Here is a 20,341-nt window from a genome sequence, read left to right as displayed (position 1 = left end):
TGCACAGTGAAATTCTTTCTTCGGGGTTCGGGGTCAGAGCCCAGGGTCAGCCATGATGCACCCCCCCTGGAGCAGGTTGGGTTAGGGCCTTGCTCAAGGGCCCAACACTGGCAGCTTGGTGGTGCTGGGGCTTGGACCCTGATCTTCTGGTCAACGACCCAGAGCCCTTGAGCTACCACTGTCCAGACATCTACTGTCTGACCAGCACTAAGGTTCATTCACATTTAGCATTGACTGTAGAAGCTATTAGAAATAAGACAGAGGAGTGAACAAGTTTGTTCGGATGACAAAATGAACACGTACACAGTACAGTTATGTAACATGTTTATTATTACTCTTTAAACCACGATACATCAAAGAATGAGCATTAAAACACAAAGTCAGCAGTGGAGAGGCCGCCGGCACGTCCGCACCATCGATAATTGGCACTTGAGTAACTCGTCCCGCCTCTCGGCCCGCACGCTCGCCCTCGCCGTGTGAAGATGTGTGCTATTGCGTGAGAAACCGTCACAGGGCACAGGGGTGTTTCTGCCAACGCAGGCTGTTGCCTTCCAACACTTACAAAATATGTACAGAAACCGGTCACTGACGTACGGTGCAGAGTAAACAAACTCCATTTTTTGTTTTAGAACATTTTTTAGAAAAAAACTAACCATTTTGATGTCGAACTCGCTCGTTTTATCTGATATCTATGTTTAGTGTCTGAATCACCCACTTGCTCAATTTTACTCAGGATTACGATGGAGTGCAGTCACCACAGAGACAGTAATAACAAGTCAAATGAAGATTTCGACATAATAATAATTAAAAAACCCAGATGTTCAATACTGAGGCAGAAATTGTGGGAAATTGAAATGGTCACACGTGAAGGATGGTCCCACGCGTTAAAGCCGCAGTGAGGAACTGCTAGAGCCAGACCGGAACCGTTGTTTTTTTAACCGTACAATACCTCGACTTCCCTTTTTGAGTCCCAAAGCGGCGCAGCATTGTCAGCAGTTCCTAACTGGGGCTTTAAAAATGCTCCTCGAAAAAACAGTCGCTTGGTTATTTAAGGTGAATAAGTACATTTAGGGGGGGAAAAAAGGAAAAGAAAGAAAGACGTGTGGCCATTTTGTCTCGTCCTCAGCATCAGGGAGGTTAGGTCAGCGTTTCCCCTTTTGTAACCTTAAACAAAGAAAGTGACAGTAAGTTCAGATTGTCGGGAACGGGCTTTTGAAAACAAATCATAAACTTTGTGGTAGTTATGTGGGGTTTAGTTAGTCAGCTAGTGAAGAACGTTAACACAGACGTAAACGAGGATGTAAACGTGACTCGATATTACTTTTTTCTAATGTCGTTCATGTTACACACTGAGAATATTCTTCTGTCCTTGTTTTCTCACTTTCTGCTGCTTTACACCATGATGCATTTCATTCCACCACAACTGCTGCTCAAAAAACGGAAAACGGACAATTTTGCCAAGCTGAGCATCACAAAGGCATCAAAATGTTCTAGGAATACACCGATCAGGCATAACATCCTGAGCACTGAGAGGTGAAGTGAATAACTCTGATGATCTCCTCATCATGGCCCCTGTTAGTGGGTGGGATATATTAGGCAGCAAGTCAACATTTTGTCCTCAAAGTTGATGTGTTAGAAGCAGGAAAAATGGACAAGCGTAAGGATTTGAGCGAGTTTGACGAAGAGCCAAATTGTGATGGCTAGACCACTGGATCAGAACATCTCCAAATCTGCAGCTCTTGTGGGGTGTTCCCAGTCTGCAGTGGTCAGTATCTAGTAAAAGTATCCTGTAAGTCCTGTAAGTTGTGAGGTGGAGGCCCCACCTTGTAAATTACAGGACTTAAAGTATCTGCTGCGAACATCTTGGTGCCAGATACCACAACACACCTTCATGGATCTAGTAGAGTCCATGCCTCGACGGGACAGGGCTGTTTTCGCAGCAAAAGGGGAACCAACACAATATTAGGCAGCTGGTCATAATGTTATGCCTGATCATTGTACATTTCCATTGGACATGTTCACACTCAGCATTAAACGTTTTTCGTTAAACACCCTTTTGTTTATATAACAGTTTGTGATGATCATGAGGTGAACCCAAACTCACACCAAACTCTGAGGCTTTGTGTCTCCGGCGCAAATTCTGTGATGTATTTGATACGAGTTTACATCCTGAACATACAGTTTACAACCCCATGCTTTATCACGTTTTCACTCACTCTGGCCTCGATGTACTCAATCCTTCTCTCCAGGGCAGTGAGCTTCTCGTTCAGCGTGGCTAAACGGGACCTGCAGGACATATCTGAGGAGGAAATAGATTTAAAAAGATATAAATATAAAATATATGTTAAATCACCATCATTCATTTTGTTTTGGTGATTGTGATTGAATTCAGTTCAATGCAAAAGAACAATTTCAAAACCTAGGTGCTAATAGTATAGTTAGTTAATATATAATAGTATAGTTAGTTAATATATAATAGTATAGTTAGTTAGTTAAGTAATAGTTAGCTTAAAAATGCTCATTTTACAGAATCAACTAAAAAATGTTTAAAAATCGTTATATTTCGACAGAAATGGAGCTGAAATGAATAACAGCTGCAGCTGATGTTACAGGTCTTACATAAACAAGCTATAAAGACACAACGAGAAATATTCCACATTTCAGGGAAAAATACTTGTTATAACATATTAATGTATCTACAAATATCTTCATTTCTTCATTTATTAACTGGAACGTCATGAATTATGTCAACTCCACATCGACTAGCAATGTTGTCTTGTTATGCTAGCTAGCTTCCTGACAAGCTGGAAGGGGATAAATGACACGTCTCTCATGTTCTGTACTCTATAACGCGTCGAAAACATTTCAGAAACAGCAAACGTTTATAAATGAGTTATAAAGTGTTTATTCGAGGCAGCCAGCTGTAAGGAACAACACCGGAAGCTTCAGTCAGCCGACTAGCCACTCCTCATCTCCGAGCCGCTAGCGCAGTTAGCATTACAGCCTTCAGGAACAAGCGGCTTTTCACACCTAACATTTGTTTACTGTTTCTGTGAATAAACCCACCGAAAGAGTTGAGGAAGTCGGCGATTTTCTTGATGCTGCTCGTAATCACTTCGATATACTCGCGATTCGCCCAATCCTGGTGGATTTCACGCTGCACTGGATCCTCCTGGCCGGCCATTTTCACTCCAGCTGCTTGTGTGTGTGTGTGTGTGTGTGTGGTGGGGCGACACACTTGTTGCGCATGCGCGCCTCCTAGCGGGAAGAGACGTGTTTCTTTATTAGTGATTCGATTCACTAAAGTGATTCGAACTTCCACTCTTTCGGGTTATTTTAGCTGTCTTTGATTATGTTTCAGAATGCACATTAAACAAACACCTAACTTAAGTATTAATTTACCTTTTAATCTGAATATCTCGCTCAGAGTTACGTTATTTATTTTAAGTTAGACTAGCACGTGCGATAAGGTCATCGTTTTGCTTCACTTTCTGAAGTTCTTCGAATGTGATTATTTAAGAATTAAATCATTTCCCCTCCTGTGTCTATGGAATTTTTTTTTGGAATGTCCGTGTCTAATTCCTTGCCACACGTATATAATAAACATACACTAATACATACAGCCTGTCTGTAATCTGTAATCTATAAACATCACTGTGGGCTTTTTTTTTATGCCGTGCAATCAGTTCAACTCTATTTAATTTCGTCGTATCGCTTTTGTTTCCTTTGTTTCGCATGGTTTAATTTCATTTTCGGCTCTTTTTAAGCAACGTGTTACAAACGAATCCTTGTAGAAAGAATCGACTCTTTGCTTCGCCTACAGGAGCAGGCTCTTAAAGAACCGGATCTCAACGAATCAAATTCGATTCGATACAGTCAGCACGCGACAACGAATTGTTTACGTACACAATTTAGTTATGATTAAGTGCATACAAAAGAGCACACGTTAATAAAAGTAAAACACATAAAATCATTAAATTATATAATGAATAGAGCAAATGCAAAAGAGCAAAAATCTTCCCAATTCGTTGTCGCCGTTGAACAATTTAAACAGGTCTCGTGCGTGTGAACGGTTTAACGGATTTTCGGCTCCTTAGCATCTTGCGTTAACTTTATATATAACTTATAAATCTTTAAGGGCAAGTGATTTAAGTTATTATTTATTAAAATATAATATTTTTGCTATCTAGTTTTCAAATGTCATGTTTAGGATTATTAATTTAATTATCTTTAATTATCTTTTAGCGTAGTTGATCTGTATCAGAGAAGCTAATATGCTAATGAGACACGATCTTAAAAACCTCTTTTGTCATTATCCAGCATTAACTATGTGTTTAATAATGCTACAACATTAATGTTTTAAAGCATTGTGATTTATTATAATATATAATATTTAATATAAGTATTTATTAAGGGAAAAAAAATCATTTCAATTGATTTATTGATTAGCCGGAGTTGCTCACTCGTCTCGTGATATATTTATTCCCAAAGCTTCTCCAGAAATCTGTATAGAACTGGGTTTGTATGAGTAGCTGTGTGAAAATGTTTATACAGCCTAGACATTTTAGAGAGTTACTGTTAACAACGTAAAAAAAATAGTCAAAAAGTGGTCTCACTTCTGTGTTCATGCTCAAAACAAGCAGAATATTAAGGTAAAAATGAAAACTTTTAATATTTCCAGATCTTATGGTGTATAAAAGGTTGAAATTTTCTGACTGAGGTTTAGCAAAGTCCTTCCCATTTATTTATAAGTTAACATTTGAGCCTTTTCATGCCTTATATGAGACTTGATACACACAATAAGACACTGAACACCTTAATGATAAACACTCGAATACTAATGAACTAGTGTGTGTGAAAGTGTAGTGTATGTTTGTTGTTGTTGTTGTTGTTAAATATTTAGATCAATGTCGTCCCAGCTGACACAATGCAGACAAGGACTTGCAAAAGCCTTGGGTCAAGCAGTGAAGCCCCTTCCTGAGGTCAGCTGCTGCGCAGCCGCCATGCCAGGCCCTGGACCTATCTTTTATGTGTCATGTCCTCTCTCTCCTCGCCATCTTGACCTGCTTCAGAACCTCAGCCTCACCCAGATGGCCCATAATCCCGTCCTCACACGGCACAGAGATAACTGCGGGTGTGTGTGTGCTGTGGGTTTGATGATTAGCTTTAATTATTGTGTATTTTAAGCACACTATTCATAACAACTCTAATTATTCACCACACCTTCTGTGGTCCAGTCAGGAATCCAGACATGACCTGGAGGCTTTGAGCGTCTCGGTTCCTGAACCTGAACAACAGGATCTTCCTGCACGTATAGGTCAGTGAGATATTGTGTTATAACACTTTACTACGCCTCTTATCGTGATCATAACAATGGTGATGTTATTACTGACAGATGTGCATGCTTATTTTTTATTATTTTTGTTTATTAGTTGTTCTGTTCATTAGTATTGTTTTGGTTGTGTAGTTTTATTCTAGAGCTGCTCAATAATAGGAAAAATATTTATTGCATAATTTTTTACATTTTAAAATCAATTATTCCCTCAGGTTTTTTAATTTAATGGCATGTGTTTTTGCATTCAGTCATGTGAAAAGGCTGCAGGGAGAGAGTAAATAAATAAAATAATAAATTAATTAAAAAAAATAAATGAAGCAAATCAAATGAAACTTCATAGAGAAATTAAAATGATTAGGAACACAAACCCAGTTAAATGAAGTGAAATAGGTTCAAACAATTACACAAATCTCTAATAATTATGATCATGATTATTACAAGATTATTTTAATAGGTAATTAACCTAATAATCTCTGGATTTTATTTTCTTAATAGGTTGTAATTTATTTTTTATAAGTAGAGCACACAGATATTATTTTGAATAAGCAGTGCGATGCAGCATGCTAAAAACTAAAAAAATACCTCCAAATTTCCTATACACAAAATTGTCATGAATGTTCTAACCATCATCCCTGCTGCATTCATGTTCTTCTTCTGTAGAGAGCACCAGCATGGAGACTTTGGACGAGTTAACGGTGAAACTGGAGTTTGAGAACGAGTTAAACCGGGTGTGTAACCGATTCTCTCTGAACGTGAACGCACCTCCGGCACGGAGAGACAGCACAGGAAGTGCAGACAGCGGCGTGGATGAAGGAGAAGAGGACGAGGAGGATGTGAGACTCGTGGACACGGTTCTGGACATGGAGCAGGACTACGAGCTCCTCGTCTACTAGACTTTACATAAATGAGACGTGGAGCTACACAACCTGCTCCAGTTCAGCGGTGAAAACCACCACACTGCACAGGTCTGGTGTAGCTGAGGCACACTGTATGAGAGTGTTTCATGTTTGTTATGAGCTTAACCACAAAGCATATAAATCTTCTCAACCTTCAGGCAAATTTCTAATGACCTTTAATATGACTTAATGACAAAACAGTGTTATAATAATAATAATATAAAAAAATACCTGGAGCATTGAGGGAAGAGGCTTATTAATATTTATTAATGTATTTATTTGATGCGCTATAAATAAAGATAAATCTGTTTTCGAGAATTTTCTCTCAGTTGTGACCGACTCATTTAACAGGTTAGCTGATCAAAGATCTGATGTCGAAACTTTTACTGATATATTGCACCTCAGGAAAGTTTTTATTGCCTTCGGAGGAGACATGAGAGTCTTAGAACCTGATCCTGACTGCAATAAATACTTTATCTTTAACCTTTACACTCAGCCAGCTTTTTCCTAGCTTTGAACCTGTTTTCTAGTCAGCATGATGAACACACTGTGGCACACACACACACACACACACACACAAACACACACACAATGACTTGTCGAAGTCAAAACAAGGCAAAAAAAATCATGACTTTTTAAAAATCTTTATTGTTATTTGGTTTCAGACAGTCGGATGGAGAAGCTGAGCTCTGCTGTACGAGGCTAAATTAGGGCTGTTAAATGATAAGTGTTTACGTTCACATCCGCCGCCACCCTCAGTACATTTCAAGTGGCGACATCACACAGTAAACTTCTTACAAAACAGCCAAACTCTACCCAGGTCAGCACAGCCAGCTGAACACATACTGCCATCTTTCTCTGCAGGCTGATAAGACGGGAGTGGTCGTGTCACGCCTCTGTCTGACCACCATCCCCGTCAGAGCCCTCCGCCAAGATGGCTTACTTCACTTTCTTGAGGAGCTCTTGAATGTCAGCCTCGATGTCGCTGGTCAGGAAGCTCCTGCTGTAGCGCTTGAACGGTTTCCCATCGGGGCCGATGAGGAACTTCTCAAAGTTCCACGAGACGTCGTTCCTGCACACGGGGCTCCAGATGATGAACTTGGGGTCGGTCATCAAGGCCGTAGGGTTGTCGCTGGGGAAGGGAAGCTTCTCCTTCAGGAACACAAACAGGGGGTGAGCGTCCTTTCCGTTCACGTCGATCTTTTCCAGGAGCTGGAATTGAGGCACGAAGCCATTCCCAGGACGCACAGACTTCAAGCTGTTCAGAATTTCTTCGTTCTTGGTGTTCTCCTTGTTTTGAAAAAAAAAGGGCAGCATTTAACTGAGTTGTAATTACAGTCACTAAAGCACTCATTACCAGGTCTAACAGACACTCATGCTGAAGAATCATGTTTTCAGTCCAATAAAATCCTCAAATACCTGCTCTATCTTTAATTCAATTCCATTTTATTTCTATAGACATAAAGAAGCATTACAGAGATCCAGATGTTGATTCTTAATTAGAAGGAGAAGGTAATGTGGGAAAACCATTGAGAGGAACTAGGCTCTAAAGGGAATCCATCCTCTTATAGGATTATAATCATTACTTTTCTACAAGAGTATAATGTATAAGCTGTAGTCAGTTTAGAGAATTGAACAAATCCTAGTTTACACTCAGACCTGACTTAGTATATTGTGTAAAAGAGTTAATACACACACACACAGACACACACACTGGACCTTACCTGATGGCCGAACTGGTTGCAGGGAGCTCCCAGAATAACAAGCCCCTTCTCCGAGTACTTGGAGTGGAGCTCGTTCATCTGAGTGTAGTCCCTGACCGTCGTGCCTCAGAGGGATGCCACGTTCTCGACGAGCACCACTTTACCTTTAAGAGAGGAGAAACTGAGAGTGTCGCCTGACAGCAGCTTGGCTGAAAGGTCGTGAAAGTTTCCAGCCATGTTGACAGGAGTAGAGACGGGCGTGGAATGAGCTCTGCTTCAGTCTGAAGAGCATTTGAAGTTAGAGCTCGGGTAAAGGGGCGGGACTTGAAAAGCAGCGTGTCAGACCTTCATGTACACACACTGTCTGTTCTAAATAATCTGCATGCAAAACACATTGTACTCGTCAATTGCAGTCAATTACAGAGTAATGATTTAAAGGTAATGATTAGGTAGTAATGATAGAAGGTATGTAATGATTTAGTGGTTAGCACTGTTGCCTCACATCAAGAAGGTCCTGGGTTCGAATCCCGGGTTCGAACAGGCAGGGGAGTGTGCATGTTCTCCCCATGTCTGCGTGGGTTTACTCCGGTTTCTTCCCACAGTCCAGTAACATGTACATTAGGTTGATTGGTAATTCTAAATTGCCCATAGGAGTGAGTGTGTGTGTGGTTGTCTGTCTATATGTGTGGCCCTGTGATGGACTGGTGACCTGTCCAAGGTGTACCCCTGCCTTTCGCCCAATGTGTGCTGGGATAGGCGCCTGTGACCCTAATTATGCATAAAACGAATAAATTAGGAATAAAGTGGGTACAGACAATGGATGGAGGGATTCAAAGGTACAAAACAAGGTACAGGTCCCCATGACCATGACACTGACCCTGTGCACACAGCGAGCTCCATGAGGACATGCGTTAAGGCTGGAGCGGAGGACCTCAACCCCACTCATCAACTTTGGGATGAACTGGAACACCGACTGCACCCCAGACCTCCTCACCCAACCTCAGTGGCAAAATCTAGGTAGAACAAACTCGGAGTTAAGAGTTTGTCAGGTCCACATACTCTTGACCATATAATGTATATACTGTATTTGGCAATAAAACACACCTTGTACATTTTTTTTGTGGTGCATTTACCATTAAAATCACACATTTATTGCTTGGGCACTAAACTCTGTATAACCCTGGACGCATAAGAATGAAATAGAAATATGCGTTTCTGGTACGCCATATTGATCAGCTTGAATACATCGTCTTAGGTACGGACTGATCCAAAAGTTATTCACGGCATTAAGTTCCGCGATACTTTTTCACATCGTCACTGAAAACATTTCCATTTAAATGTTTATAAATCTGTATTGGTATTCACACGGGCATGATATCATATAATTACGACTACACATGGATCAAGTTTGCAAGTCTCGCTGTTTTATAATGGTTCATCCGGGAAGACCGTTACACCGGCTGTATTCCAAATGTCACCTGGCTCACTACATACGCGTGCCTAGTGACCCAGTGGTCGTTACGTCACTACATAGTGCCCTACATGAACAGTGCAGGCTGCTTTTGGGATTGAGCCTGTGAGTCCGCGTGTGTTTAGGGAAGTGTGGCTGAACAGGAGCAGCAACCAGGACAAATATATTGACCACGTAGCTGTGATTTTAACCAACACTGCCCGCGTTGCTAGGCAACAACGTTTAAACTCTTTCACCCGGAAGTACGTGACAGACGTCTGTCCTTAAGCTTATCTAGAGCACGTGTTCAGTCAGCAAGTTTCTGAACGGAATTAAACTGTCATTAAGGGGAAAAAAACAACGCGTCCATCCAATAATTCCTCCTTCCTTCCTGAAGGTCTTGAAGAATGTGGGATTTTCTGGACTGGACAGTCATTGGGTTCTTCCTTCTGGCCCTCCTCCTCTCCACCTTGTCGGTGTATGTGGTGTATTCCGGCCTGCTGACGGAGGTCCACATCAGCACTGGCTCCTCTCCTGTGAAAAGCATGACTGTGGCTTATAAATACCAAGAAGGACCTTATAAAGAGTCCGGCCTGCTGTTCGCTGAGAGCTGCAGAATTGCCCCAGAGCTGCCCACTGTAGGTGTCTTCTATGATGATCCAAAGAAGGTGAGGGAGAGTTTCTAACAGACTGACCAGTCCTGCTCTAACACACTCTATTCAAGAACTTCATGTAGGGTTAATGTGGCATGGAGGTGCAGGACAGGACAGGACAGCGTGACCACCTCACAGATCCTGACCTCAGGGTAGTGTCTGTGTGGACGTCCTGTGCATGCTCTTCTCAGGTTTCCTCCTGGTTCCTCAGCTTTCTCAAAACCTGGCTATGCTTAATTGCCCCCAAATGTGTGTATGTGTATGTGCATACGGGTATGGTGCCCTACAGTCGACTGGTGTTCCTCAGATCAGCTCTGGGTCCAACGTACCCATGGTGAAAGAATGAACAAGTCTAGGACTAGATGTGTTCTTTAGACAGACAGAAAGTTCGACCATGGCATGTAGTTTGTGATGTTACCTGTATAGATGTCCCGCTGCATGATGTTTACCGGCTTCTGCAGAACTTTGTGGTTAGAGTCAGTGATGGAGACGATCAGTCCATTAGATCTCCATTAGAGATGTGCATCGGGACTGCTATTAAGTAAATAAATAGAATCAGCAGTTCTGGAAGGACAGATATGAAGCTTTCAGGATAAAGAAAAGCCAGGATGATTAACATTATTATATGTTATTAATTTTATTACCTCAGTGTAATATATGAGTATTATATAATTATTACACTGTGTTTTAGCGATACTGATGGAGGATGAGCGTGTGAAGGTGGAGGTTAGGTTTTTTAGCTCTTTCTGAGGATCAAAAAAAAAATCTTAAATATCTTCATAATTGCTCACAAAAATCCTTTGCAGATTTTATTTGAAAAGCTAAATATTACAGGTTACTGAGGGTAAGATCAGATCGTGTGTGTGTGTGTGTGTGTGTGTGTGTGTGTGTGTGTGTGTGTCACACCACTATGTGGAGCTCTTGGTACAGTAATTCCAGAGTAATGATCTCTGTGGCCTGTATGTGGGAGGACTGATGCTGGGTGTGATTATTCAGATATAGGGAGGAAATGACCATATCTGATAGAGCCTGGCTGTGTTTACACATCCTTTACTCATTCTAAACAGGATAATTGATGAGATATTTGTGCCTGTGACTGAATGTACACACACACACACACACACACACACAAAGGCAGAGGGACGCACAATAAAACGATGATTTGGACGTGAGATGAGATTTGAGTATAAAATAGTGTGGGACAGAAATAAACAGAGCTTGTTGAATTGTAGATTTATGAAATGGAAAAACGGTCAGATCAGGGGCTGCTGATGTGAAGATTAGATCAGGTTGGTTATATTAATAGTGTCAGCTGTCTGTCCAAAAAAAGAAAGGATTGTGAATAAATAGCCACATGATACACTACATGATAATGAACATGGAAAATATTGTTCAGAGTATGGTCCGAGACACGTGAGAAGATCAGCTCCGACTCTAACATCGCACTGGTTTTTACTCCCAGAAAATCTTCTTATAAACCGCATGAACGGATAGTAGGAATGACGTGGGACAATGAGCCGTGTCCAAGCAGGGGGCAGGGAGGAATAAACTATCCATAATTTTAAAGCTTTGTAAAGGCATAATAACACTTTAAACAAACTGCACCTTTATTGATAATAAATCAGGTCGTGTGAATCTGAAATCATTTAAAAGATGCACCAATGTGTGTGAAGGTTGTAAAGATTGCCGTTATCCCTTACAGAGATCTCTCTAAGTTCTGCTCATTTTTCCTTTCTGCTTTCTGTCCATATCCATATCCATTGGCCGGTGCTGTTGCCATGGCACTAATGTGTCCACCTCATCTCAGCTGAAATCCCTGCTGGAATGCAGTGTGAGTTGGACTGACAGCTCCCGTGCTCCTGCGCTGAAAGGCTTTTTTTGTCACTGGCGGTCTCTCTATTTTTTTTTCCCAGGCCTCCAATTAGCGAACGGCCCAAACCGCCTCTGTGCACAGCTATGGCTAAGTCTTAATCCAGCTCGGCTAATTGGACTAATGATCCCAGCTCGTTAGTGGAGGGGCCTGGAGCACCACTGCCAATCTCAAGGTCAGAAACCTCAAAAGAGCTGCTCTAAGGGCCTGGAGGAAAGACAGATAGAAAGAGAGACGGGAGAAAAAGTGCAGAAAAACAATGAACTCTTCTGGGATAAGAGCTCCCTCCTGCCCTGAGGCGCTTCTCTTCATTAGGCTAAGTAATACGGCAGAAAAGGAAGCGAAGGAGGAGCGTCATGGACCTAAAGCCGGTTCTCATGGGTGAAAGGAGAAATCAGGGCAACTCTGTCACTTGGTGACGCGAGCAAAAGTGTGAGACCGTTTCGTTTCCTCTCACTGTGTCTGTTCTGACACGACAGCCCCGATGCTTAGCTCATGTCTCCGAAGGTCTGCGTTAAAAGGTTCACCCGTTATGTGGCCTGCTCTCCATTGTGGCACTCTCGCTCTAGTAGCATGTCAGCTAATTGCTACACTCTGTCAATCAAAGCGCAAAGTGGACAAGCACAGCAGGATGCTCCGTCAGTGTGGCCTGCTGTCTGACTCGCTGCGAGTGTCTAGTGAAGGAAACACACAAAAAACTGAACGCAGAACAGGTGCAGCTGCTGCCGGTACGAGTGCAGTCTTCAGTCACGCCATCTGGAGCTCCGCAGATGTCTGCAGCTTCAGCATGGAATTCCGTGAAGTTGGATTTAATTGGTTCGATGCACTGAATGATTTATAAAGTCGCGCCTCGTGTACTGTCCCCCTAACATACTGCCCTTTAATCCCCACACACTGGGCAGCGTGGATGTACAGGTGACCTGAAATTCTCTGCCACGGTTTTCCCTCCGTCTTACATACTGAAAAATATTTGAGATCCTTGTGGCACAGAAATATTCACGATTCATGGCAATCTATGTGGCATCTGGCAACCCGCGTGGCACAAACTCATCAGTTTATTAAATACATTTAGCAAACGCTGATTATAAGAAAATATAATGCAGAATACGGAGGCTTATTGTGTCCCCCAACACTGAAAATATCTACAATTACTCTCGAATTATTCTCCACTTCGCCAGCGTTTACACAGCCGGAGGAAAAAATTAAAGTAAATGGAGGGATAAAAGAAAGCGAGTCATTTCCAAGGGGATTTTTTTTTTATAAATGATTACTAGCTCCGGTTCCCAGAGGGCCGTGCGGTTCACAGCGCTGCCCTGCTGCTACTGTAATACAGGTTTTTACAAAAGATCCCAAGTGACTCTCGCAGACAGGAAACATTCGCCTCACATTCCTGCAGCCGACTGTCTGCCAGCGAGTCTGATCCAGGGAAGTCTTTTACACTATAAAGATTTTTTGTTTTAAGTACTTCACAGTTCAACTCTTTCACACAAAGATCCTGTACATGTACACAGATCAGCCATAACATTATGACCACTGAGAGGTGCCGTGAATAAGACTGATGATCTGTTAGTGGGTGGGATATATTAGGCAGCAAGTCAACATTTTGTCCTCAAAGTTGATGTGTTAGAAGCAGGAAAAATGGACAAGGATTTGAGCGAGTTTGAGGGAGGGCCAAATTGTGATGGCTAGACCACTGGATCAGAGCAATACACAATGCAGGACGAGTCAGGCAGGACACAATATTAGGCAGGTGGTCATAATGTTATGCCTGATCGACGTATATAAAAGAAATGGATCAATAAATTAAGCAAAAATTTTAAAAAATGTAAGACAGTCAATTCTAAAAATTCCTTTATATGTACTGTAAACATTTCCAGTTGCCCAAAAAAATGTATTTCTTTTCCACATGCGGCACCAAATGTTACAAGATCTGATCCGAGCCACTATTTTTTTTGGTTTATACTCATACTGGGTATCAGATCGGTGTCATTTTTACCTGGAGTATTTTCACATGCACCTCTACTCTGAAGCAGGTGCTGGATTTAAAAGAAGACAGCACATGTCTCCAGTTGAGACCAATTACGAAGTGCAGTGATGTAGCTGAGGTCAGGGAAGTATCAGAGCCAGCTTTCCCACACCATGATGACATTTCTACACCCGGGTTTCTTCCCGTGTTTCGGTAGGGTTCATGAATAATTCCGTTAAAGAACAGGAATGTAAAATACGGCTACAAATTCAGATACCGATGTTTAGATCTCTAAACAGATACAGGAAACAGCATTGTGCTGAACACATCTTCTCTAATACTGTACTGAACTTATGAGCCGGGGCTTTGTGTTGAACTCGGGAGGGGGCGGAGTGAGACAAATCGCTGCTCAGTCACCGTGCACGATCAATTAGGTTTAAACCATGACATCTTCACCTGCTTTTCTTTACCTCACATTCATCACTTAGACTGAAATGACCTAATCTTGTACAACCCTCCCTTCTCCTCCTCCTCCTCCTCCTCCTCCTCCGACTTCCTGCGAAAGTGGTTACACACCACAATCGCTCCCCTGGGCATCCTTTAAGTGTATGCGTGAGTGTGTGTGTGTGTGTGTGTGTGTGTGGGTATGTGTGTGTGTTGTCCTTCAGCACGTAATCTCTCTCTCTCTCTGAAGAAGGCAGCTGGGCATCTGTCCACAGCCGGCATACTCTCAGCAATTAGAGATGTGAAATATCATCAGTCTGCTTCCCCCCCCACACCTCACCTCATCACTCTCACACACACACACACACACACACACACACACTGCACCACCTGTGCCTGCTACATTTCTTTATTAAATCCTGCTTGTGTTTTAATTTATTTCATTTCCCTCTCCATGCTTGTTTCCGATGGAGCGGCTGGTCCTCATTAGGCCACTTTTCTCTTGGTGACTCATCCCATATGTGTGTGTGTGTGTGTGTGTATGTGGGTGTGTGTGTGTGTGTGTGAGAACATGAAGGCTGTTTGTTTTAGCCCCCCAGCTGGGTATTGAGAGGAGGGAAGTGGTAGGTGAGGAGGAGCCGGTGTTTACACCTGACGAGGACTCGGTAAGGGCTTCTTCAAGATCGTAGGAAAAAGGCGTCGCTAATTGCTGCCTTGAGGTGTAGCGCTTTTTCGCAGGCCTTCTCTGTGACTTGTTTTCGAAGATCGGGCGAAGCGACGGGTTCACGGCAGCAATGATATGGACGTTTTGCTGAAAGGTCACGGTCAATGCGCCTGCCTGTTGTTTTCCAGCTAATAAAAAATGACAGGAAACTGGTGGCCAATTAAAAAGGTAGACTTTCCCTTGTTGTTGTCTTGGTGGTGGAACTTGCATAACATTAATGGATTAAATGTCAAAAATGATTCATTTTTGGAATATTTCTACTGCACACACTAAGCCTAGCAAAACACATTTCTTACACCTTTTTTTGCCAAATGACTTCCTCCTAATCAGGAAAGATTTCACAGTTGCTCTTTCTCTGTGGCTGAATCTTAAATCACTTTCCCTTAAAGAAATACACTAAATTGCCAAAAATATTGGGACACCCCTCAAAAACATTGAATTCAGGGGTTGGGCTCGGCCCCTTAGTTCCACTGAAAGGAACTCTTAATGCTTCAGCTTCATACCAAGACATTTTGGACAATTTCATGCTTTGTGTGAACAGTTTGGGGATGACCCCTTCCTGTTCCAACATGACTGCACACCAGTGACCAAAGCAAGGTCCATAAAAACATGGATGAGTGAGTTTGGTGTGGAGGAACTTGACTATCCTGCACAGAGTCCTGACCTCAACCCCATAGAACACCTTTGGGATGAATCAGAATCAGAGCGGAGACTGACCTGTGCCAGTGCCTCACAAATGCGCTTCTAGAGGAACGGTCAAAAATTCCCATAAACACACTCCTAAACCTTGTGGAAAGCCTTCCCAGAAGAGTTGAAGCTGTTCTAGCTACAAAGGGCGGGACAACTCCATATTACATTCATGTGCATGTAAAGGCAGACGTCCCAAAACTTTTGGCAAAATAGCATATACTGTTCTATTTAAGGCCTGGAACATTCCATCTCACCCTTTACAGTGCGCGTATACAGTGACTGTGAAGGCATTTATGATTTGGTCTGATTGTGTGTTCCTGGATAAAGTGAGATGATGTGAACATGGTGTATTTTTATGTTTTATTTTGTTTTGTTTTTTTTGTTATCTTTTGTATGTGGTATTACAAAATTAGCATCTGATTACAAATTCCTTTAAGTAATTAAAAATAAATGCAATCCTTAGTGTATATTTATTAAGGATCTTGGCTTTGTATTCCTCTTTATTTCCTATTCTTCTGGTTCTGTATATCTTTATACTCTATTTATATTTAGATTTGTATATAACACTCTTCGTAAAACACTTCACCAAGCAGCTTCGTGAAGATCTGGGTGTAGATTAAGATCCGTAATGATCCAGAGCCAGAGGTGAGAGTGTCGAGGAAAAGCTTCCTGAAACAATGTGAGGAAGAAACCTCAAAAAGGCAAACTGTCTCTGTATGTTAATGAAGAGATTGTAAATCATTCCAGTATTTATTTGTATACAGAACTGTGCTAGTTAAACCTGTACTGTATCGCCTCAGCAGGCAGGTGACTCAGAGGCATAGCAGATGTTGGATAGCAGAAGTCTCTGTGGTTTCCAGGTGAGATCTACGACAGCAAGAAGGATAATCATGAAGTGTAGATTACTCAGAGATGAAGTAGCAGGAATAGCAGAAGTGGGAGTCGAGCAATTAGGATCAAATCAGTCCAATTCTGAGAGAATCGCCTCAAACGTTACAGAGAACATGTGGTTAGGTACGATTGGAAAAATGCTGCATTGTGATTAGAGTGCAATTGGCAGGTCTAGCTATGACAACATAACTGAAAAGGAGAACCAGAAGGAAACACAGGTTTGAGGGCACTTATACAGAGAAGGCAGTCGACCTAGACCAGAGCCTTGTGGAACACCAAGCTTTACCTTTATACGTAACCACCACCATTAACACTGATAAACTGTCAGTCAGACAAGACCTGAGGCAGAAAAGAGTCTTTCCCTTAACGCCAACCCAATATCCTAGTCTGTCTAGGGTTAGAACTAAGGGCAAGAAGACTTTATCACCACCACACATACATTACAGCAGAATTATTTTCTTCACCTATCCCAGCTGAGGAAGTTGGGGTCAGACCACAGATGCAGCGCCCCTGGAGCAGGAAGGGTTAAGGTCCTTGCTCAGGAGCTTGGTGGTGCTGGGGCTTGAACCCCGATCCTCCGATCCACAATCCAGAGTCTTAACCACTTGTACCGCCACTGACCCCAACAACATGAGCTATAGTCTCAAAAGCTGCCATCGGGTCATTTACTACTTTGACCAGCGCTCTTTCATTGACTTTATATATGTATTTCCCAGGTGCCTGCTCCCAAGTGTCGCTGCGCCGTGGGTAGTATCCTGAGCGAGGGCGATCAGAGACCCAGCGCAGAACTCCAGGAGCTCTATGAGAAGTTTGGCTTTCGTATCTTCACTTTCCCAGAGGTCACCCACGTGGTCTCGTCTTGTTTCCCCTACAGAACCCGACTCTCCATCATCCTGGGAGTGTGCAGGGTTTACCCACAGCTCAACTGCTATATCAAGGTAAGCTCCGCTATATTACAATTTTTACCAGCTGCCACTCACTTGAGTTAGGAGTGTACAGAAATTACTGCAGCGGTTTAAAAGTTAGATGTTTTTGTGGCTACGTCGGAAAATAGAAGCGATCGACCGAGACTGAGAAGCGATTTCATATAGAATAATTGTAAAATGTCACTCGGTGACCGGTGTTAACCTTTCAAACAAGCTTGATATCGTCAGTTTCAATACATTTACCGGAGTAGGGTTCCTCTAGACATGTTTGATATGTCCATAATTACTTGGACACACGATGAGAGGGCTGATCTAAAACAATCTCTAACCTTCTACATTTCTTATCCACGGAGATGAGAATAAAGGCTGTGGAGAAGGTGGTGAGTAAACATATCAGCACTGAAAATCAAGAGTTTATTTATGCTCTTGAGATCACAGAGGTCTTTATTTGCACTGCCAAAGTGTGCTGTATAGCTTCCATCATGCATTCAGGCAAAAGTAATCAGCAAAACATTTGAAACTTTTAGCCTATCATTTAGTTTCACTTGACTGCGGAAAAGCAAATGCTTGAGAATATCCATATAATGCCAGCACTATGCAGTTATTTTAATGAACATATGTTTAATTTAATCTTTCTTGACTTCTTAATGTATCCGTATTCAAGCTGTTAAACATACTTTGATTCCAAAAATAAGACATGAGCTTCGGTAGACTATTTGTGTTAATACTGAAAGACTGCCAGGGAAAACGTGTGCATGTTAACCTGCAATAAAAGTGCTGCAGTGCGTTCACCTGACCGATATCGACTCGCGCCCAAAACTCCGGTGGTTTGTGGATATACGAGTTGCTGTACACATCAGTAAATTAACAGACTTAACACTGTCCCCCAGGAATCCTATTTAAATCACCTGCGTTAATTAAAACATCGTTGCTGGAGATGGATACTGACTTTCAAACAGGATCTGTACTGAAGAAACATGATGCCCGAAGCATGTTGGGGTGTGTGTGTGTGTGTGTGGATGAGAGATATGATGCTTGGTCATGGGCTGCTGTTACTCTCCACTGCCATGCTGTTTGAGTTGAATGGGTCCACATCAGATCTCAGTCCACTTGAAAGCAGTATGAAATTGCTTCCTGCCCAGTTTCAAATCTGTAGTTCCAGATCCATTTTTAGTTCCCCTATGCTTTGTAGGCACAAGATCTTTTTTTCCTTTTTACTGTATAGATCCACTTCAGTCAGCAACGGATCTGGGAGTTTAACCGAAACAGAAGTCTATCTAATCGGACGTGAAAGCCGATAGCCCTTCAATTAGTCTGTAAATGTTAACTGAGTGCTATATTTTTTCTGCGGAAGGCAAGTTGCGAGTTTGAAGGCGATTTAATCCTTCTAAAGGCCGACATCCCCGACACGTAAAGACCTGCGGGGAATTATAATGGGGAGATTTCTCCGATCTGGCGCTGTCTGAGCACGGCTGTCTCGGGGCGACCTTTTCACAGCCATCCTTGAGTGGCAGTTTACTTTAGAAGAACAGATTTCATTTTGCTCTCCCTCCGAACTTTTCACCCGTAAAAAAGCAAAAGGGTATGGTCTTGCATACCCTCTAATTTCAGTCAATATAATATCGCAGAGCCAGACACTTGAACACAACACTGAGGAATTCAGGCTTCTTCCTCGTAGAGCACTGGTATTTATATATTTTTTTCCACAGAAAACCATCAGCCAGGCTAAATGTGGACGAAACACAAGACTGGACTTGTGTGTATTTGATAAATGGCTCCATAAGTGGCAAAATAATTAGTCCTTACACAAGCGTGACCATAACTAATAGGGCATAGTTTTAAAGCAGGAACACAGAAACTTTAGTCAGGATTGCCCCAAAGCAACCAGAGCAGATTTTAATTTAATATGTGTGTGTGTGTGTGTGTGTGTGTGTGTGTGTGTGTAAGCACGTGTAAACAGACAGAGTCGTTTGATAGGGACTCACGGTATGAAGCAGACAAATGGTCCCAGGGGATTTTCTACACCCCTCTGTTGCCATGGCTACAGATTGCTGCTCTATGGAGATCCTGGAGCAGAAAGATCATCTATAAGGCAGGTGGCCACAGGAATCGTACAATAAGTAGATGATAAAGTGCTTGCGGTATCCGGTGCCTACCTTTCACACGGGTTTTCTACACTGCTCTGTCACAGGTGCTGATCTTCTCCATCCATAAAGTCCATAACCGCACGTCCCCATGTGCTGCGAAACTGACCTTTATCGCCCGCAGACCTAATCTGAAGAAGGCATTGCGTAACTACTTTCTACTTTCTTCTCGTTAAGGGAGATGAATAATCTTGAGACATATCAGGAAGACGTGAGAAATATCACAACACTCTTCAGCACATCTTGTATAAAAGAGGATGCAAAAATGATCAGAGCACAGGAAGGGGGGTGCACTCTTTCTTCGTACTAGGAATATTATGCACTGTTTGACCATTGTTACTTGTGATAATGAAGGAACATCCTTTGACCTGAACACACGACACAAATTACAGTTTTAATTATTTCTCCCCTCCAGGGTCTTGTATAGGAGCTTGAGCTCGACTGTAAACCTGTGAGAACTGCAGCGTGATCAATGCCTCTGTACTTGTAGACATTTCGAATGGATTCAGATGCCTGTTTAGTTTAACTGTAATGTCTAGCCGTGGTGTCCGAACATCCTGAGTGTCCCAGCTCAGAAAAGGAGGACTTATCACTGTCAGAGAGAAGATGACTAAAATACAGCCTTCTGTTCTTTTCAGCATTCTTCTGC

At 42.3% G+C, this 20,341-nt stretch overlaps 3 protein-coding genes across 3 annotated transcripts in view; 1 reads left to right on the top strand and 2 right to left on the bottom strand.

The window, feature by feature from the left end:
- Positions 1–307: 307 nt before the first annotated feature.
- Positions 308–3,226, bottom strand: brk1 (BRICK1 subunit of SCAR/WAVE actin nucleating complex). The gene is made up of 3 exons (XM_058373563.1): positions 3,067–3,226; positions 2,217–2,299; positions 308–1,164 (listed from the first exon to the last, which is right to left on the bottom strand). The coding sequence occupies exons 1-3, from the start codon at positions 3,182–3,184 to the stop codon at positions 1,138–1,140; spliced, it is 228 nt and encodes a 75-aa protein (XP_058229546.1). The 5' UTR covers positions 3,185–3,226; the 3' UTR covers positions 308–1,137.
- Positions 3,227–6,858: 3,632 nt separating this feature from the next.
- On the bottom strand, positions 6,859–8,209 carry gpx1a (glutathione peroxidase 1a). Its single transcript, XM_058373565.1, has 2 exons — positions 7,956–8,209; positions 6,859–7,521 (listed from the first exon to the last, which is right to left on the bottom strand). The coding sequence occupies exons 1-2, from the start codon at positions 8,169–8,171 to the stop codon at positions 7,171–7,173; spliced, it is 567 nt and encodes a 188-aa protein (XP_058229548.1). The 5' UTR covers positions 8,172–8,209; the 3' UTR covers positions 6,859–7,170.
- Positions 8,210–9,509: 1,300 nt separating this feature from the next.
- Positions 9,510–20,341, top strand: part of LOC131342537 (testis-expressed protein 264 homolog) — a 44,912-nt gene continuing 34,080 nt past the window's right edge. The window contains exons 1-2 of the mRNA XM_058373562.1: positions 9,510–10,052; positions 17,339–17,560. Coding sequence (XP_058229545.1) covers positions 9,792–10,052; positions 17,339–17,560 — 483 coding nt within the window. The 5' untranslated portion in view covers positions 9,510–9,791. The remainder of the gene's footprint in view (positions 10,053–17,338; positions 17,561–20,341) is intronic.

This window comes from Hemibagrus wyckioides, linkage group LG21 (genome assembly GCF_019097595.1).
Source record: "Hemibagrus wyckioides isolate EC202008001 linkage group LG21, SWU_Hwy_1.0, whole genome shotgun sequence".
In the NCBI taxonomy this organism is placed as follows: domain Eukaryota; kingdom Metazoa; phylum Chordata; class Actinopteri; order Siluriformes; family Bagridae; genus Hemibagrus; species Hemibagrus wyckioides.
Note: the sequence above shows the minus strand (reverse complement) of the source record. Positions and strands in the feature narration are given on the sequence as shown.